Source organism: Hippichthys cyanospilos, chromosome 4 (genome assembly GCF_059441005.1).
Source record: "Hippichthys cyanospilos isolate Australia breed blue-spotted pipefish chromosome 4, RoL_Hcya_1.0, whole genome shotgun sequence".
NCBI lineage: Eukaryota > Metazoa > Chordata > Actinopteri > Syngnathiformes > Syngnathidae > Hippichthys > Hippichthys cyanospilos.
The window spans coordinates 6,856,068-6,875,575 of NC_142372.1; the positions used below are offsets into that span (position 1 = coordinate 6,856,068).

Genomic DNA, 19,508 nt, shown 5'->3' on the forward strand with positions numbered 1-19,508 from the left:
GAGGCCGATAACCAATATTTGGAGTCGATATTCTTTTGCATGAAAAGTGTAAAAAAATGGCGTTAAAAAAATAAATTATGCAAACACTGAACTTCATTGAAATGCCTAAAGCATGTTTATTGAACCGCACACATTTTGCCGATAGAGGCATTTTTGGTTTGCTAATGTCGCATTTCCGTTTCTGGGTTAAAATAAGAGCCTAAACCCGAAAACGGAAACGTGTCATCGGCAAAAAAATATATACCTTGATATCGATACTCATATGTATGAAATATAGTAAAAAAAATTACGGCAACCTTGCCTAAAAAAAAATCACTGAGAATGGCGTTAGATAGCATTCTGTTCGATTAGCGCGGCAGTCTGCGAACCCGAAAACGGAAATGCGTCATCGGCAAACCAGAAGTACCTCTATCGGTAAGATGTGGATAATATACCTTAATATCGATACTCATGTGTATAAAATGTAATAAAATGAAATTTACGATATTCTTGCCTGATAAATCACCGAGGATGGCGTCAGATAGCAATCTGTTCCATTAGCGCGTCAGTCTGCAAACCCGGAAACGGAAATGCGTCATCGGCATACGCGAAAGTACTGTTAAAAAAAAAAACAACTTCTAATGGCAAAAACTTTCCTTTACACAAACAAAACATTAACCATCCATCGAAACACAACAACCATTTAACAATATAGAAACGATTTTCTTAGCCTAATCTGAAACAAAAACCATCGTGTCGAATCAGCCTTAAAAGGCAGCACATTTACATTGATTTATTTACAGAGGCCGGTCAGATTAAAAATAAAAATGATCGGTCCCGATAATTGGTCGATTTCTAATCGTTACATTTTTCAAAAATTAAGATCAACTAGCACATGAATTGTCATTTTCAACTTATTAATGCACAATGATCCAAAAGTCTTGGGTCTTACTTCAGTTTTTCAGGTGTTGTAGCCAAATCTGGAAAAAAAAAAAAAAAAAAAAAACATCTTTCAAGCTGAGTGACTTTTTATATGCCTGGGGAAGTTTTTTTTTTTTTTTTTATGCAGGATCAACTTTTTGTGCCTGTCTGATGGCTGATGGACTGCATTGAAAAGTAAAGAAATAAATATTTGACAAGTGCTTGAGGGTTGTCCCCGCGCATCATCTGTCATCGTGTCATGCGGGTGGCGGCTCAAGAACTGACGGGGTTGTCGCAAGGGGTGTTGGGGGGGGTGGGGGCCTTCGCAGGTGCCCCTCTGGCTCCCGGGGTGGGAAAATGACAAATTCAATAAAGTCAAGCCGCGTCTCGGCGTCACCTTATGGGAATCAAAGACACCTGACAAGGCAGCTGGAGGGCTATCAAAATCTCCGTCCTCCTCCGGCTTTGAATATGTTGCCGCTTGCACCGCCGAGAATATGTGTCAGAGGTTGTGGGACGCCAAGAAATTGGATCTGCGAGATGACATTAACAGAGAGCCAACAGTGTCCCCCCAACTTGAGGGTTTTAAGCGCCACAAAAGCAAGACCGCCTCTCTGGTTTCCAGCCTTAATTCGGACACTGAAAAGAGCTCCGTCGTAATCTTTGAGTTGTTCTCTTAAAACTGCCCCGAGAAAGACGATCCGTCTCCTTTCTGCTAGGACACAACGAGGAAACATGGGATTCATCCTAAAAGGGAAAAACACTTGTTGAATTTAATTTTGCGAGAATTAAACTGGGGGATACGAGCAGGTTTTCATCTCCTGAGAAGATCCCTTCAAAAAAACTAAACAAAAACCGAACGGTGCTTTGTCCTGGAAAAAGCCGGAGAACAAATGTCGATCTTTTAAGAATTAGCATCACAACAACTTGTCATAGAAGCTTCTGTAATTTCAGCAGCGATGGTAGATCCCAAAGGCGGATTTACAAACGACGGAAAAAAAAAGCACATCTCAACGTTCCCATCGGACTTTTTGTCAAACACCGGCGAGTTTACGTGCTTCAAATTTGGTAGTATTTGGACAAAATCTCTCGGGCCAACTCCAATGAAAGACGCCATGGGCCCTCACATGGTTGCTTCAAATCAAAATGTCTGACATATCTTTTTGAGTGGTTAGCTTCTAATTTGAACCGGAACAGTCCCAGTTTTTAGACTTGTGTAACACAATTCGTCAAGCCCGTTTTTTGTCCTGATTTCATGTAGGTTGCGTCCCGACATCCCGTTTTTTATTTTATCTGTCCAGCAAGGCAGTTTGGGCCATGCTTTAAGAGTGGGATACAGTTGTCATAGCTTTATAAGAACAAACAACCAAAAAAGGAATTTGAACTGTTCATGTTCACATTATACAACTAGAACAACTTCTATGTCAATAAATCATGGGAAATAAAGTCAGACCTTAGCATTTAAAAAAAAAGACCAAATATTGTTAGAATTTTTTAAATTAATGACCATATTATGGCTTAAAAAACAAAGTCTTATTTTCAGGTATAGTAGGCCATCACCATGGGGGTGAAATTAGACATTATTAAGCGGACGAAAAACGGTGAAAGGCCAACCAACATTGGCTGTTTTCAAGGTAAGGAAATGTTCTCTTCTTTTTATTAAATTGTACTTAATTTTACTGACTTTTTATGTCATTTGATACTTTTTATTACATGTAGAACATCTTTTTATTTTATTTATTATTTATTTTTTATTCTTTATTTGTATGGTTTTCTGACTTATTGGGGTTACGCCGCTTCTTAAGAACGGATCAACGTCGAGGACCCCCTGTATTAATTTAAATTAAAAAAAAAAATTATATATATATATATATATATATATATATATATATATATATATATATATATATATATATATATATATATATATATATATTCAAGTGTTAGGCTAAAAGAATGTCTAAAAATGTATTACAAGTGACGAGTTAAGTATAGACAATATACTAACTTTTTACTGCAAAAAATGGCTAATTAAGTGGAATATCCCTTTGAATGTCGCAATTACGTAATTAGTACCTCCTATAAACATGTCTAGTGAAAAACCCATCCTGCATTCGACCACTTTTGCAAATTCGCAATTACACAAGAGCTCATCTTCAAATCTTGGCTTTTAAAAATGACGAACTGATGGAATCAATTCCATTTTTGTGCCACCCTTAATTTAGAACATCTTGGAAGTCAACCAGCGCCACTCTGAAGGTAAACAATGGGAACCACTGGAGTGGGTGGAAATGAGTTGACATTTGCTCTCCCACCTGTTTGCCAGACATAATAGAGAAGGCAACATGAGCTCCCTCTTGGACCGAACTTACAATAAGCCTGAAGAGCGCCAGATACTGTACAGTACGTGACATGTGGCGTGCAAAAAAAAAAAAAAAGCCTCCGAAGAAGCGTCTGCACACCATCGGACGCACGCCCGAGGCCTCGCGCCTTACATGTGTGAAGTTAGTTACAATGTCGGAGGTCCAAAATTGAAGACCTCCCCCATGAGGCCAGCCCGTCACCACGTGTGATTGACGGCACATCCGGACGGGAAAAGTCCAGCCGGCTTTGATGTTTCGTTTCTACTTCAGGAAGATCTGTGGGGAGTCCGGGCAGTGCCGGACCCCCGGGCCACCGTTTGTATCCACTCAAGGTTGGCTAGTGGGAGGTGGGAAGGCTATATATATATATATATATATATATATATATATATATATATATATATATATATATATATATACATACTTTTTGGAGTTTGTTTTAGTAGAAGTGCCACAATCTCCGTCAAAAATGTTTATTTGCGTTGATAACTCAAAACAAGTCCCCATTACTCATGTCTGATTTTGTGAAGAGTAAATTATTTTGTCTCAAATACTGCATTGCATGGCACAGTTAATAAAGTTGTAAAAACATTAAGTCTTGTCGTATGTTTTTGTGCACCAATAATCCATGTTTAACCCATCTATGATCATTTTACACTATGTATTTTATGATTGTTCTTCAAGCAAACTTTGACTAGGTTGTTGTCAAATAGTAGACTAATTCTTTGCAAAACCTTGCATTTCTCACCTAATCATTGCTTTAAAAAAATTCGCTTTGCTTTGAATGACAGGATCATACCATGACCTCATCATCAAATTTCATGGCATATATATATATGGATGCAAAGAATAATAAATAATGACACCAGTGTCACATGTGTAAAACTGCTGTAAATGTTTGGAGTACATAAGGGTAAGTTAAATAATTGGCATGCATATTTGGCATGCATATTTGACCCTTATATATATATATATATATATATATATATATATATATATATATATATATATATATATATATATATATATATATATATATATATATATATATATATATATATATAGTGAGCAATATCCCAATAAAAAGTGACATGGGAACCATTTTGGCTCCTGATTGCAGCGATTGTGTTTCAGCCTATATACGTGTGAGTGTGTGTGTGTGTGTGTGTGTGTGTAAGGCTATTGCACAGGGAGAAATCCACGCTCACAACACATTTCCACCACCTGACATTGTACTTTTTCTGCAAGCATGCACACCTTAATACATCTATCTCACAATTGTTCCTATCCTGCCTAAATGTGGGCCAAGCGAGAGAGAGAGTGTGTGTGAGAGAGCGAATGAGAGAGCATGCTTGACTTCTACTTTTATTTACTCCGTGATGGAGCGCTTTTTAGTATTTTATCGTTGTGCTTGCTCATTGGATATATTTTTTTAATACAAGTGTATTCATATGCAGGAAAATATTATCATTGATGTGTTTGAAAATATGATGCTTACATCATACATCTATGCTATTTTCATAATGACCTAAATTTAGCCCAAAGACCAATGATTACATGCAAAACAATTTTATGAATATTACAAATATTTTCTAAATATGTATTAAACATGACATATTTAGTATAAACATTAATAACAACATGTATGACGACGTGGGCCATTAAATTGTGTCAAATTGTGTTGTATTATTATTGTAATTGTTATTATAACTTGGAACTAGAGGTTATGTGGAGATTTTTTCTATCAAATTTGAAAATGTAAAAAAGTAAATAATTACATTTACTCAGACACATTTTAAGTAGCTTAAAAAACTCAACGAATGCATGGGGCCTTTTTGTGGGGGGGATTTGTTCGTTTTTAAAAGGTTAACAAAAAAGTGGGAATGCAAATGTTACTCTTTAGCTAAATAGCTCGCTAAATCAAACAATGTGTTGTATCTATCATATTATTATACACTCCATCTGGCAGGTTAAAAACATTTTGGGGAGAAAAAGAAAAATATACACAAAATATAGCCTGCATATTAAAAATATACAAAACAAATTAAAGACCACATCATATAAGAGCTATTAAACAAATTACAGAAATGATGAATATAGAAAACACGATTAAAAAAATAATAGAAATGATATTGAAAATAAAACCATTATATATTTTAAAACGTTGAAAGTCAAACATGGAAACACATTACACTAGAAACTAACAAAAAACGCTTTGAAAAGACGTGTTTAACTAAAAAATAAACGACTAAATTGCAAATACAAAATATTGTATTCATGTTTTAGGTTAATGTTTTCTGCAAAAAAGGACTCCGTGAAAAATGAATTCAAACGTTTACAGCCGCGTCTAACTATAATATAAGTTAGTAGTGTGTGTTTGAGCGGACAGGCGTTGAACGCAGCATCGGATGCGCCGCGACGCGTTCAAGGACAAACAAAAGAAAAGGCAAAAAGGTATCGAAAAAAAACCTTTCAGTGGCAAACCCGATTTATAAAAAAAAGGAAAAGAAAAGGAAGGACGGCAAACGGTTTTTTAATCCGGATCACGTCGTCTTTCCGACAACTTTATTTAAACAAAACGCCAAATGGTCTTTTGGGAACTTTTTTAAGGCTTTGCGTGTTGTTTTAATAGTAAAATGAAAGAAAAAAATGCAATTGGTGGATTTTCATCACTCCGTTTTCTAAAGAGAACGCGTTATTGCTGTTTAATCGTGAATTAAAAAAAAAAAAAAAACGTACGACGTAAATGTGTATCAAAAATGACGGTTTAACCTTTAAAGTTGAAAAAACATTTGTTTAATTTTCCTGAGGAAAATATGATAAAATAGAGAACGTTTGCGAAAAAAATACTATAAGGCATAACACTTTGTACACATTTAAACGTACAAGAAAGTTGTTTCATTTAAAAATATGGATTTTTCTTAGCCTGAGATAAACAATCTTTAAAGGTAAATGTATCAAATATATGTATTTTTATTTTTAAGTATACATTAAAACTTAGGCCTGATAGCAAATTTTATGCATTTAAAAAAAGTTTTTACATGCAGTTGTTTTGAACCAGTGAGAAATGTCTATAAAATATCATATGATAATTAAAACAAATAGTACTAGTTTAGGGAAAATCTTACCGGTTATCATCTCTAAGGATGCAGGCGTGCTGGAGCCAATCCCAGCTGACTTTGGGCCACCCTGGATTGGTCGCCAAGAACTCTAGGGGCACACATAACAACCATTCACAGTCACATTCACACCCAAGGACTCATTTTACAGTCTTCCACTCACGTACCATGCATTTTTTGGGGCCATATGGGAGTAAGACAGAATACCAGAAAAAGTACTTTTTTCTTTTTTTTAAACAAATACACAGTGCAGCATCGAGCCTTGGACAAAATGCAATCATTATTTATACAAATGTCACAGTTGAGCATGTGAAATTCTAATAAATATTGAATTCAGATATATACATATTGATTTGCGTCCACATAGGTGGACATTTGTGTTTGGTTATGACTGATTTGAGATATCTGATTAAATCTCATGCGTTTTGGTGGGATGCAGTTGTCTTGATGAGACGAAATGGACACAATTGACACCAATGAATAGGCTTGATCTACAATTAAAAAAAAGATAGATATATGATTTAAATTATGTATTTTTACTACTTTTTTCATGTATTCATTTTTTTTAGCAAATTACATAGTGTTTATGGAGCGGTGGGGAAGCAGAGGGAGTCTCAAATTTGGGGTACACCATTGACTTTTTTTTTTTTCAATTAAAGCAGTTATGTATGCATAAAATGTGAAATGACACCAAATAATACAAAGTACACAAACACCGAATGCTTCTTTTGGAAAACTGATGTATTTGATTATTATTCGAGTAAAGAATTACAGTATCTTAGAGTTTTTGTTAGTAGGTATTAAAGTGTAGCGAAACTGGACCCATTAAAGATCTTCCACCTTTCCGAGAAAGTGCATGTAACAGTCCGAAAGGTTTGTCAAACCCCAATATATTTATATTTATAAAAAAACAAAACAAAACGCTATCCATCCTTTTTTTTTTTCTGTGTGTCCACTGGACTTCTTCTTGACATGTATATACATCATCTTTTTCTTGGAGGGGGCTTGAACACAACACGGTAGCAGCACTGTGGAGAACGATTGGCTGTCTCAGTTCCAAATATTGGAGGGGGGGGGGGGGGGTGTTATGGAAGTAAACAATCATGAGAAGTAGCAGGAAACATCTAATTGTCCATATTTCATTTTCCTTAAATAAGATGTGTGTGTGTGTGTGTGCGTGTGTGGGGGGGGGGGGGGGGGGGGGGGGGGTCTGTGAAGACACGTCAGACCATCTACAAGAAAATCAGTGTACATTATTTACAGCATTTTTGCATCTTACAGGCAGACGTCAGCTATGTAACACTACAAGGGGGACACGGAAATAACTTAATGCCAAGGTCAGAGTATCTATCACACGTCGTCTTTAGAAGAAGCGCGCAAACGCACACACATCTGCTCTAATTGTTATAACGCTTCCTCAAGCACGGTTATAGTCACTAATAAATAAGCTCCCGGGAAACTACAACATGTACATCTTACAAAATGAAAATTCCGACAACAGACTGGTCTTCGCGGTTCTGCTCGCGGGTCTAATTAGTGACGATTTCTTTATTGTCTTCCATGAAACGCGTGAACCTGAAGTGGGCGCCGTTCTCCGTGCCGGCCATCCGCTCCAGGCCGGCCAGGGCGGCGTTGGGTTCGGCGCTGTGGAGTTTGTCCAGGCTGCCCGTCAGGCCGCCCACGGGCGAGCTGCCGCCGTTGCCCACGCCGGCGCCCGACATGGGCGGCAGCCCGCCGCCCTGGATGACCGAGATCTCGTTGGCCTTCATGGCCAGGCCGCTGGAGAAGGCGGCGGCGTATTGGTTCCAGAAGCTGGCCGGGTCGCCGGCGCCCGCTCGCGACGACGCCGTGGGGTCTTTCTGGAAGATCTCCGGGAACTTGACGGGGTTGGCGCCCAGGAAAGCCATGGGCCCGTCCACGGAGAGGCGGCGCCCGCGGCGGGCGGGGGCGCTGTTCCACATGTGGGTGCCCATGTGGACCTGGGTGGTAGAGCATATGAGACGAATTAAAAGGAGAATTCATTCCCACCTGTCTCATTTGGGTAGCTGCCTTAAATTGGATGCTCGGGACATTGCAAAAATTCTTTATGAAGTGTATTAAAAAAAAACAACAACAACAACAACAGTACTTTCATCTATACATTCACAAACAAGAGGAGTTACATCTACCCTATGGCTAATGGGGAAAAAAAAACAAAAATATTTGACAACCTTTCCGTTATGTTGTGGGTCAAATTGACCCGTTGCTAAAAATTTGAGCAAAAATATTACAAAAAAATTACCTCATGCTGAGGGCCAAATTGACCGAGTCCAAAAACATACATTTTGCAAAATTATTCAAAATAAATTGTGCCATTCTGTAAAAAATAAATGAATGTTATTTTAATCTATACAGAAAAATACAGTGTCCTGTATTTTTCTGTATAGATTAAAATAATTTATTTTTTACGTATTATTTATAAATATACAGTATGCTAAATATATATCTGTATGGATTGTGGCTCAAATATACCCAGTTCAAAAACAAAATTATTTTAAATAATGTTAAAAAAAAGTTATTAAAAAAGTAAGGTATTTCATTAAAAAACACACACACACACTCCTGTTTTTGCCAAGGTTGGAAAAATAAGAAAGGCCCTAATCTTTTTTTTTTTTTTGTCAAAATATAAAAAAATAAGAATATTTTTTTAAAACAGAAAACAACCCACTCATGCCCATGCAAAACCTAAAGTTCTCCTGCATTATACAGCCCACTTTTTCCCCTGAGAAGTTTTAAACTTCAAATTTGTTCATTTGACCTACAAAATGACTGACTGCTGAAGAAACTATCAAAAACTTGAAAACTCGGCTTTTTAAAATGTTTATTTTGCAACGATCCCTTCCCTATGTTATTTATTTTTTTACAAGACTTGCGTGCCCATGTGGACCTACACAAAAGATGGAGGTGGGCAGATGAGGAATGCAAATGAGAGATGATGCAATGGAAAAAAAAATAGCAATGATACCGCAGTGCACATGAAAACAGCTTCACACCCCACATGTGCTGGTAAACATCAAATTTCGGGGCGACCGCATGCTCTGACCCCTAATATGCTGCTCTCACGCGGGACCTGCGGTAGAAAAATTATACTGTCCGCTTTCATTGCGGGTGTGGCACCATCAACTTTTTCTTAACGGGCTTCGAGGCTAGCAACAAGTGATGACAAAATGACGGTAAATATGAATGGAAAACTTTTATTTTGCTATTGCTGCAATGGAAATATTTATTCTAATTAATGGGCAAAATTGTTTGAATGTGCCCTTCATGTCCGCTGGAAAAAAAAAAGTGAATGGGATGTGGAGTTGCCCTAAATATTGACTGATTGGTAGAGGTTTCATGGTGTGTTCTGTTGTTTGTTTCGGATGATTAAATGCAGCGGGTCAGAATGACCCACGCGCATTCCTAGTGTAGCAAAGAAACAAAACATAACAAGGGTTAAACATGTAAGAGTCCCAAATTCCCATCTGTGATTTAACCTTGGTCATTCATTCCTTCATGCTTCGCCCTCATCATCTTGAGTCCTGTTCTAATTGAGGGAGCCATTTTTTTTTTTTTTTTTTTTAACAGCAGACAGGAAGCATTTGCCCCTACTGTAACATTTTATCCAGTCCGTTCTTACTTTTGCTTTTATTGACTCCACTGATGGGTATTTGGGAAAAAGTGGACTGTGAAGGACATGTAATTGTCCCTGCGCAGTATTTGAAAGAATATAGAACTGAAAGGATATATTTTTTAGAATTACCGTAATACCTATGCTAATTTCCATTAGCCTGTTTATATGTCAGCATTAAACAATCTGATATTTACTAGACAAAATTTGGGTAGAAGAGCAAGGTGCTTCAATAAAAATGTGTAATTATTTTATGTCAGTAGCATAAACCTCGACTGGAAGTGAGAAATGGCTTGTTTGAAGAATGAGGAATAATCATTTTTTCTTTGGTTTAGGTACACACAACAGCTGACCTCTGCTTTTGACTCATCAAAGAGTGCACATGCTGATCGTGGCACAAACCGGAGCGGGGGGATTTTTACATGAGAAGTCAAAAGTTGCTTTACAATATGTTCTAAACAAAATGCGATAAGTTGATGGTTCTCAAAATGAATTTTAAAGGGTACGTGGGATTCTAAAAGTTTCTGCAGCTATCAGAAAATTGGATTTAATACTTTTAATGCTGTGACAGCAACGGTATGTTTTGATTTTCAAATTAAGGGTAAATTAATTGGAACATGAGGTATCAGCTTGCTCAAATTTTCTAAAGTGTGGATGTGCATTGTCATTAGCAATGCAATTTTATTAGAAAATCATCTTAGAAGGTCAATAAAAAGTGCCCAGATATACTACTGCAAATATTTAATAAACTGGAGACAGCTTTCTTCCCCCCCATCAAAAAAATGCTTTGCCGTGGTTAAAGGCTACTTTGCTGAAAAAGTATTTCACGGGGTACGCAATTGGAAAAAGGTTGAGAACCACTGCTCTGTGCAGACCCACAAGTGCTGCACACTGAGTAAAATTGTGTTTGTGGAATATTAATTAAGCAGCAAAATATACCCGTTTTTATCCAACTCAAAGGGCGGCCATTTTGCCACTCACGGTCTACTGCAAATGACAGGAATGAATTTTTGTATTTTTGAATGAAGTTTTGTACCTTGAGGTTTCCTTTGGTGGTGAACGCACGGCCGCAGATGCTGCATGCGAAGGGCTTCTCGCCGGTGTGCGTGCGCTCGTGGATCTGCAGGGCGCTGGAGGAGGAGAAGCACTTGCCGCACGTGTTGCAGAAGTGCTGCTTGGGCGTACGGCGGGGCGGCGCGGCCGACAGCACCGGCGAGGTGGAGGCGGACGACGTGACCAGGCCGGCGGCGGCCGCTGCGGCCGACACGGCAGCAGGGGCGACAGAGTGGTCCTTGCCTTCCGGGTGGAGGCCGTGCAGGAAGCCGTTGACTTCGGGCTTCCCGAGGGAGCCCACTGAGAGCAGGGAGGGGGTGGGGCTGGAGGACACGCTGGCGTTGGAGGGCTCGAAGAGCTGCGAGGGTAAGTCTCGCATCTGATGGGTGAGCATGTGCTGCTTGAGGTTGCCCTTGGTGGAGAATCCCCGGTTGCAGGCCGTGCAAATGAAAGGTCGCTCTTTGGTATGGCTTCGGTAGTGGATGTCCAAGGCACTCTGACACGCAAATGTCTTCCCGCAGATGTCGCAAGATGTATTCTTGGCTACGCTGCGCTCACGGAAAGGGAAAATCATGCCCAGGGGGTCCTTGGAGGTGCTGACGTTCGTCAAGTCCAAGGCTCCGATGTTGGAGGGGTGTGGGTGGAGGAGGGCGGGGTGCTCCATGGGGAACGCCTTCAGGTGCCTGTCGTCCAAGCCGGGGGACTTTCGGGGATGCGGCAACACGGCCGCAGGGGACGGCGCCCGCAAGGAGGAGGTAGATTCGGACACGGCCGGACTCCCGGCGCTTTGGCTCTCCACGTCCCCGCCGAGAGACGAGGAGTCGTTGGTGAGACAATCCCCCTCCGTTAAGCCGTTGGACACGGCTTTGAGTTCCCGCAGCTCCTCGGCGTCCATCCCCTGGGAGTGCTCTCGCCCCTCGCCGTCCAGATCGACCGGGGAGTCGCAGAGGCTGTCGTGGGAAGCGTCCGCCGACCTGGGCGTGTCGGGTACGCTACTGTCGGGGCCTTCCTCCATCCCCTCCACGTTGTCGTCCGAGAAGTTGTCCAGGTCGTCGAAGTTTCTCTCGTCGAATGAGCCGTTGTCGGAGACCATGGATTCCGGGTAGTTGTCGGGCAAAGGGTTGTTGGGTATCTGGCCCCCCATGTGCATGCGGATGTGCTGCTGAAGCACCACGGCGTTGGTGAATTTCTTCTGACATATCGGGCACGAGTGCTGAACTCGAAGCGGAGGCATGGCCCTGTGGACGCTGTAGTGGGTCTTCAGGTTCCCCTTGGTTGTGAATGCTCTGCCGCAAATCTTGCACTTGAAGGGTCTTTCGCCTGTGTGAGTACGGTAGTGCATCTTCAAGGCGCTCTGACAACTGAGAACCCGGTGGCAGATGACACACTCGTTGGGGTCGGTCACCTTCCTGTCAATGTTCTCCACAAGCTGCTGCAGCTTGGAGGTTTCTGAGCCATGGAGAGGATCCAGGATACCTCCAAAGGGGAATTTCGCCTTGAACTGGTCCGACATGAGAGGCATGAGCGGGTTGGTCAACATGGGCGGGCTGTTGGACGTGGCGTACTCTGCGGCGCTCTCGCCAGCCGAGCTGACGCTGGTCACGAAGCCTGAGGAATGGCTGCCTTCTTCAGTTTTTCCGTTTGAGGTAGGCAGAGTTGCTCCTTCGCCCTCTTCTGACGCTCTGCTGCTTTTAGCCGAAGGCTCAGAAGCACCTGAGTCGCTTGCAGTGGAAGGAACCGGAAGATTAGTTATGGCTATCGAGTGATCTTCCTTTTTGATGAAATGGGGTAGGCTGGGCATGGTCGGCGGCAGCAACATGCCGACCGAGGAAGTCAGAGTGGGCAAGATGGGCTTGCTGTCCAGCCAGCTGGTGACCGGCTTTTCCGGAGGCATGGACATGCCGTAGGGAATGCCGGTGCTCGTCGGGATGTTGTCCAAATGCTCAGGGACGGGGTACGGGTTCATCTGGATGTGCGGGTACTTCTCTTTATGCCGCTGGAAGTGCACCTTCAGGTTGCCCCGAGTGGAGAAGCGATTGCCGCAGATGTTGCACTTGTACGGCCTCTCGCCGGTGTGTGAGCGCAGATGGATCTGCAAGGCACTGTCGCTACCAAACACCTTGCCGCAAAACCTGCACTTATGCTTGAAGAAGGCCTCTTCCGAGCTGCTCTTGGTCTCGAACGACGCCACGTTGGGCACCTTGCCTTTTCTCTGCTGCACCAGATTGGCCAGAGAGTTGAGGTCTTCGACGGTGGTGCCGACACTCGGAAGAGAACTGGCGAACATGGGGTTTCCCGGCGGGGGCTGAGGTAGAAGGGGATTCACCGCCGAGCTTAGCAAGCTACCGATTCCAAACGCCGGCGTGGAGGACTTTGCCAGCGGGGCGTTAGTGATGTGGCACGGCCTCTTCTCGGGGGGTTGGGAGTTGCCGGTGGAGGGCCCCAGGGTGCTAATGCTCTGAGATGTTTCACTGCTGCTCGGGTTGGACTGAGGTAGCTGTGCCGCAGCGGCGAGCTGCTTCAGGCTGCTAATGCTGGCCGACTGACTGGCCAGGTTCTGCGCCAGGCCCGCGGCCGCGGCCAGCTGTTGCGAGAGATGGGAACTCAGGGTGGCCAGCGGGCTGGCAGCGGTAGGCCCCAGAGCGCTCGGAGCCGAGGTCGGGGGCACCTGCATTTCTGGGGAGTGGGAGGCCAGACGCAGTATTTGGTGACGGATCTGCTCGATGAGCTGCAGCTGGTGGATCTGCTGCTGCTGCAGGGCGAGGAGCTGCTCCATCAGGGCGGGCACCGCCACCCGGGGCCCCCCGGAGTTACGCGCCTCCTGAGAGAACTGCGCCACGGCCACTTTGGTGCTCTGCAGGTTTTCGATAATGACGTTGCTGTTGATCATGGAGAAGTTTCCCAGCTCTGCCAGGTTGCCGAGCTGAGGGAGAGGGGCGGATATAGCGGAGGTGCCGACGGCGGGCCCCGCGGTGCCCTGGACGCTGAAGCCGCTCGCCACATTGCTGGGGCTGCCGCTCTCCATCTGGCTGCCTTCCTCTTCTTGACCGCTGCTCATCCCTGAAACATCCACGTCCATGGATTCGTCTTTTTCCAGCGCGCCGGGCTCAGAAAGGTCGCCGCACTCCGTCTGATCAGTGTTATTAGCGGCGTCATTCATCTGGTCGTCGGGATTAAGAGGGGGGGACCCGGGCGAGAAGGATCCAGCGGGGGAGGCCGGACTTTCATTCACAATCAGGACTAGCTGATTCTTAGTGCAATTCTTCTGGTGCTCCTCGAGCTCGCAGAGTTCAAAGAACTCGGCGCAACATCTGTTGCAGACGTGGGCGTCGGATTCCTTGCAGGGGGGGTCCTCCGAGCAAAGTTCTGTGTCCCCTGCGAGACAAAAAAAAATAGAAGGAAACAGGATTAGCGATCAGAAATGTTTTGCAGCAGAAGAAGCGGCATTATCTCTTAAAGTTCCATTGTTGCTAATCTTAAGTTAATCAGTTTTACACTTATCCCCTTGATGTGTTTGCAAAAAAAAAAAAAAAGATCGAAAAAGCAACAATAACCTACAAGGAATGAGAGAGAGGGCCCGCATCAGTGCAGTGGCCTCTCAAACAAGATAAGAGGGGATACAAAATCAATGAAAACTCCTCACATATCGCTTAAAAGTGACGTTTGAAGATGTACATCGGGCCAAAGCAAAGGTAATCATTTTCTTCAGATAATCCATCAAAAATATAGAACAGAGAGAAGCGAGGGCACGGCTGGGACCCTTTAATGAAATTTCATAGAAACTCATTGATTTCCTATACAGCTCTTCAAAGTCTGCTTGTCCACTCGCCGCCAATCAAGCATTGGAGCGACTTATTAGACTTTCAATTCGCTGTCAACTTTGCTCATTTTCAGCCCGCGCAAGCCATCTCGGACAGGTTATCGGCACGGCTAAACTCATTTGAGAACATTGAGGCTGAACCGGTTAAAAGAAAAAAAAAAACAGGAATGGGGAGAATACCAACACACAGGATGCTAATGCCGTTAAAAAGTCTGAGGCGGCTGATGAAATTATCTGGACCGGTAAAAGATTTTCTTACTCACGAGACGTGTGTCACATGGAGGATGATTGAAGGAAAGAAAAATTGCCCTCAAATAAAGGCTCTTAAATTTACAGGAAGCGAGGCGCAAGTCACCGGAGCTTTCAGACGTTTTATTTGGAACTTCTCACACTCGTTTTGCGTTCTTTTGGCCTCTTGTCAAAATCTCTCTGTTTAACATACAAGTTGCTTTACAAATTGCATTTTTCTATGAATCCCTTTCATTGTGACTGAAGCCCCTTCTGCCTCTCGCCCTCCTCCTCCCCAATGGAGAGACTTTCATCAGGGCCAAGAATTCATTTGCAAATGAAACCCTGAAGAAGTGCGGCCCCCCTGGCCCACAGTGAGACAGGATGCCTCCCCATTGTTCACGCAGCATGGGAGCGGCGGGCGGGGACGTTCGGTCGGCCGCTCGGTCGGGACCCGGCCCCCCGAGCTCATCCCCGGGGCCGGGTCCCGCTCCCAAGCGCACTCAAAGGGATTATATCTTCCCTCGGTGTTCTTCCGCGCCGCCAGACAGCAGATAACCACAAAGTTGCCATGACGATAAACCCCCGGCCCTCATGCCGGCCAACTATGCAAACACACGCCATAACTTTTCACGGCAAATCTCCCACTTTTGAAAAGAACACACGGAGCTTTGCGTGCGAGTTAATTTTGGGAACAAAAACATTTTTTTTTTTTAAAAAAAGGGCCACATGAATGCGGGTGACGTCGAGAAAGTTCTGAAAAACAAGCACATGGAGTGTTCTTTTAGGAAAACCATGGAACTATTTGTGCTTCAATAATTAATTTCGGCTTCTCCCCACCAATACATAAAACGGGCGTCACTGCATGTTTGCGGAATATTTTTCCACGTTCATTTGCAATACACTGGACTCAAAATTGAATGCAAAAGTTATTTTTGTTAATAACTCATTAAAACATGGTTTAGATTTGAATTTTAACTTTTTCTCAACTTTTTAATCATTTTGTTTTGTGGAAGTTATGAAACGTTGCAAAAAAATTAAACATTTTAAAAAGCCCATACGTTACATTTTAAGAACCCATGAAAAAAAAAAAAAAAAAAAAACAGCCTCCAGGATATTGATTCAAATTGAAAACCTGTTTTTCCATTATACAAAACTATCAGCCTTGTTGCATCGATACTTTCCGTCAAGTGAGTTTGCAATATGTTTAAATAAGATTTGAGCAAAACAAAACAAAAGAAGAACATTCCAAGATGTTAGTTACATTAATAACCTTGTGTTTTCAGCCACCATTTGAAATCATGTGGTTTTTGATCTCTGCTCTTGTGTCCAAAGTGTGCTATTTTACTTGAGCAAACAATCAAAGCTTTGTGTCAAACTGTTAAGACCGAAATAAAAATCAATGTCTGAGCACAACACATGGCGCAGATGCTAGCATTAGGCTTAATTCCCAAAATAGCCGGGATTAAGTTTGAATTCAAATTAAGAATAGAGCCAATGCTGCTGCGAGGAGGATGCGCCGCTTATGAATCATAGTCAAGAAGGCCTCAAAGAAAAAAGACGAAAAAGACAAAGAAGCGAAGATTGGAATCGGGCGAGATCCTACATTGTAGTTTTTTAGGGGCGGGTTGGGAGCTCCACATCGCATTCGACAGCAGATGCAGGTCCGGCAAAAACCATCACGGTCCAGTCAGGCCACGCGGGAGGACACTGGCGGAGCTGTGGTCCGGTGTCACGCTTAAGGCAAATGGAGGAAGGGAGGGTTTGGGCTAACACCCCCAACCAAATGACAAACACTTTCTTGTTTGCAGGGGCACAAAAAAAAAAGAGAACGGAGGGGGGTTGCCCTTGCCAATTCCCCCCCAGGGGGCCACTCTGATAGGGGCTAAATATTGATAAGAGCCTCACTTAAACGCTTAATAGAAGGAGAAAAACAGTGTCAAGGCCTGGCTTGGGCCGCCCGCGGTTCCGACTGGTCGGGTCAATGGCAAACTGAAGTGGATCTCACTGGGCCCTGAACCCTGAGCACCCCTTACACACACACTGCACACACGCACAGACACAGGACTACTCGGGGCCCTGAACCCTGCTCACCCCTCACATTGGGGGGACATTGCCAAAGGTTAAAATAGCACAGCACCATCACACACACACACACACACACACACACACATCTAGACCTTTTTTTTTTTTAAATCTCTACTCGCATTTTCTTGAAGAACGTTTTTTAAAAATTACTTACACATTTTTAAAAGTGAATGATGTTGCAACCAAATGGGATTTCGTATTTGACACACGGTTTAAAAGAGCACATTCAGTACTTGCAATTAAAAAAAAAAGCAAACTTAATTTGGAAAGATTCGATGTTTTTAACAACATGAATGTGCACATAGCAACTCCTGCAATTTGACGTGTGTACATCGTTTTAATGATCATTTTCTAATCTACACATTTTGCACACTATTTTACTTTGACCTAATAAATGATATTTTAATTACACACGATCGAATGTGTCACGAACCACAATTTTAAAGTCGGTCAGCAAACATTGTTTTTACACACCTCCCGTAACTTTTATCCCACAAGTTATCGGCAATTTTATTCGAAGCGATGACAAATTGCCAACTTAAAAATATATATATACGCATTGATTTATTGACTTTGAAAGACCTCGAAGATTAAATGATCCGTATCACACTTATGTGACCATCAAGGCGACATTTGACACGTTTATTTTCTGATGATGCCATAAATTCCGCATTATATTTTTGTGACCGTCAACGCAACATTTCACGGGATTGTTTCGGGTTGATGTCACAAATAACGTGATTGTAAAATATAATCATTTTTGCTTATTTATTTATTTTAAACAAAGCGGGTTTGGTTGAGTCATCTAGAATTTATTTAACGATGTCTGAGCGTGTGTGTGCGTGTGTGAGTCACGATGCGTAAGACTTTTTAATATCAGAAAGGACGATGAGCAACCCGACTGTAACGTTAAATATCGAAAGTAAACACGTTAAGTTTGTAGGAATCGAAGAAGGATTTAACACACTTTTTGAATGCGTGTGTGAGAGTTCGGCCAGGGTGTTGTGCGGCTCGTTTTTAAAATCAAACTACAACTATAAAGTTTTTAAACAAACGTTAAGAGGGGAAAAAAGTAAATTGTTAAAACAATTCATAAGTTAACAGGATAGGCGACGTGCATGAGGATTTTTTTCTAAATATATTAAAAAGTGCATTTATGTATAAAAGTGTGGTGATGGAAACGGGTCCGGTGGTACTCACCATTGTGGCCGGCTCCGGGTAGCTGATGGTCGGACTGAAAGTGTTGCGGCTTGGCTTGTTTCCTCCGCGACATGCTGGCTGGCACATGGGGCAAACGCCAAGCGACGAAGACGCGAGGAAGACGAAGAAGAAGGGGGAAAAAATGAAACGGGGGGCCCCTCAAAATTTCACGCGCATCGAGCCCATCCAACGCGCATGTGCCACGTTATGATTATCAATAATGCCTCGCGATTAATCATACGGGCAGGGAGGGGGGAGGGGGGGCAAGGGAGGTGGACGAGGAGGGGCTGGTAAGGGAGGAGGATGGAGGGGGGTTCTTTGAAAGGCGATTGGCACCTCGCCAGCCCCCCCTCCTATTCAAATGAAGTCTCTTTAATCAATTAGCTCCTGATTTGCTTTGCTGGAAGGAGGGACGGTGGGGGTCTTCTTCGTCTCCCAAGTCCGAGGTTCCCAAACTCCGCTTGAGGAAGGAAGGAAGCCCCCCCCCCTCCTTTTTGGTCACCTTGGTCTTGTCCCAAGTGATAGATGTTCCACAACTTTCTCCTCCTCTCGCTCTTCAAGCCAGGTAGTAGTCGGGTCCCCTCAAAAAAAGAAGCTCAAATATCACCTTAAAGCGGCACTTGGTTCGTGCGTGCAGTCCCGACGGCCCAATAAAAAAAAAAAAAATCCAAGCGTCGCTCCGTAAACTTGACTTTTCATGCACTCATTTTTGTGCTCGAACGCTCGATTTTCGAGCAGCTAGTTTATACACGCGAACACGTTGTCGTCACACACCGCGTACGGCGAATAAACAAACTTTTCTAGAGGGCCCTGTGCAGCAGCGGGACAGGAATAAAGCTCCGCCTACCTACTATCTGATTGGCTGGCGGGATGTTCAGTCACGACCCTGGGCCCCGCCTATAATACACGCCCCCTTTTGGTTTCTTTTCTTTTTTTTTCCCCCTTCTCTCCAAAAGCCACTTTGGACCAAAGAATATAACAGCGTCGACAAGTTAGTCGTAATTTATTTTCATTACTTTATTGTTTTATTAGATTTAACTTTTATTTTCACTTTCTTTTACTTTTCAAAACGAGTAAGCCATAATAAA

At 42.9% G+C, this 19,508-nt stretch overlaps 1 protein-coding gene across 2 annotated transcripts; it reads right to left on the reverse strand.

Annotated features, from left to right (window-relative positions):
- Positions 1 to 7,105: 7,105 nt before the first annotated feature.
- sall1a (spalt-like transcription factor 1a) lies at positions 7,106 to 19,202 on the reverse strand. Of its 2 annotated transcripts, none has more exons than XM_088413620.1 (3): positions 18,421 to 19,202; positions 11,068 to 14,459; positions 7,106 to 8,361 (listed from the first exon to the last, which is right to left on the reverse strand). In XM_088413620.1, exons 1-3 carry the CDS (start codon positions 18,491 to 18,493, stop codon positions 7,912 to 7,914), a joined length of 3,915 nt encoding a protein of 1,304 aa, XP_088269746.1. In that variant the 5' UTR covers positions 18,494 to 19,202; the 3' UTR covers positions 7,106 to 7,911. The 2 variants fall into 2 exon arrangements, with proteins under 2 accessions (XP_088269746.1, XP_088269747.1); XM_088413621.1 differs by lacking the exon at positions 18,421 to 19,202 and adding an exon at positions 16,739 to 16,868.
- Positions 19,203 to 19,508: the final 306 nt, after the last annotated feature.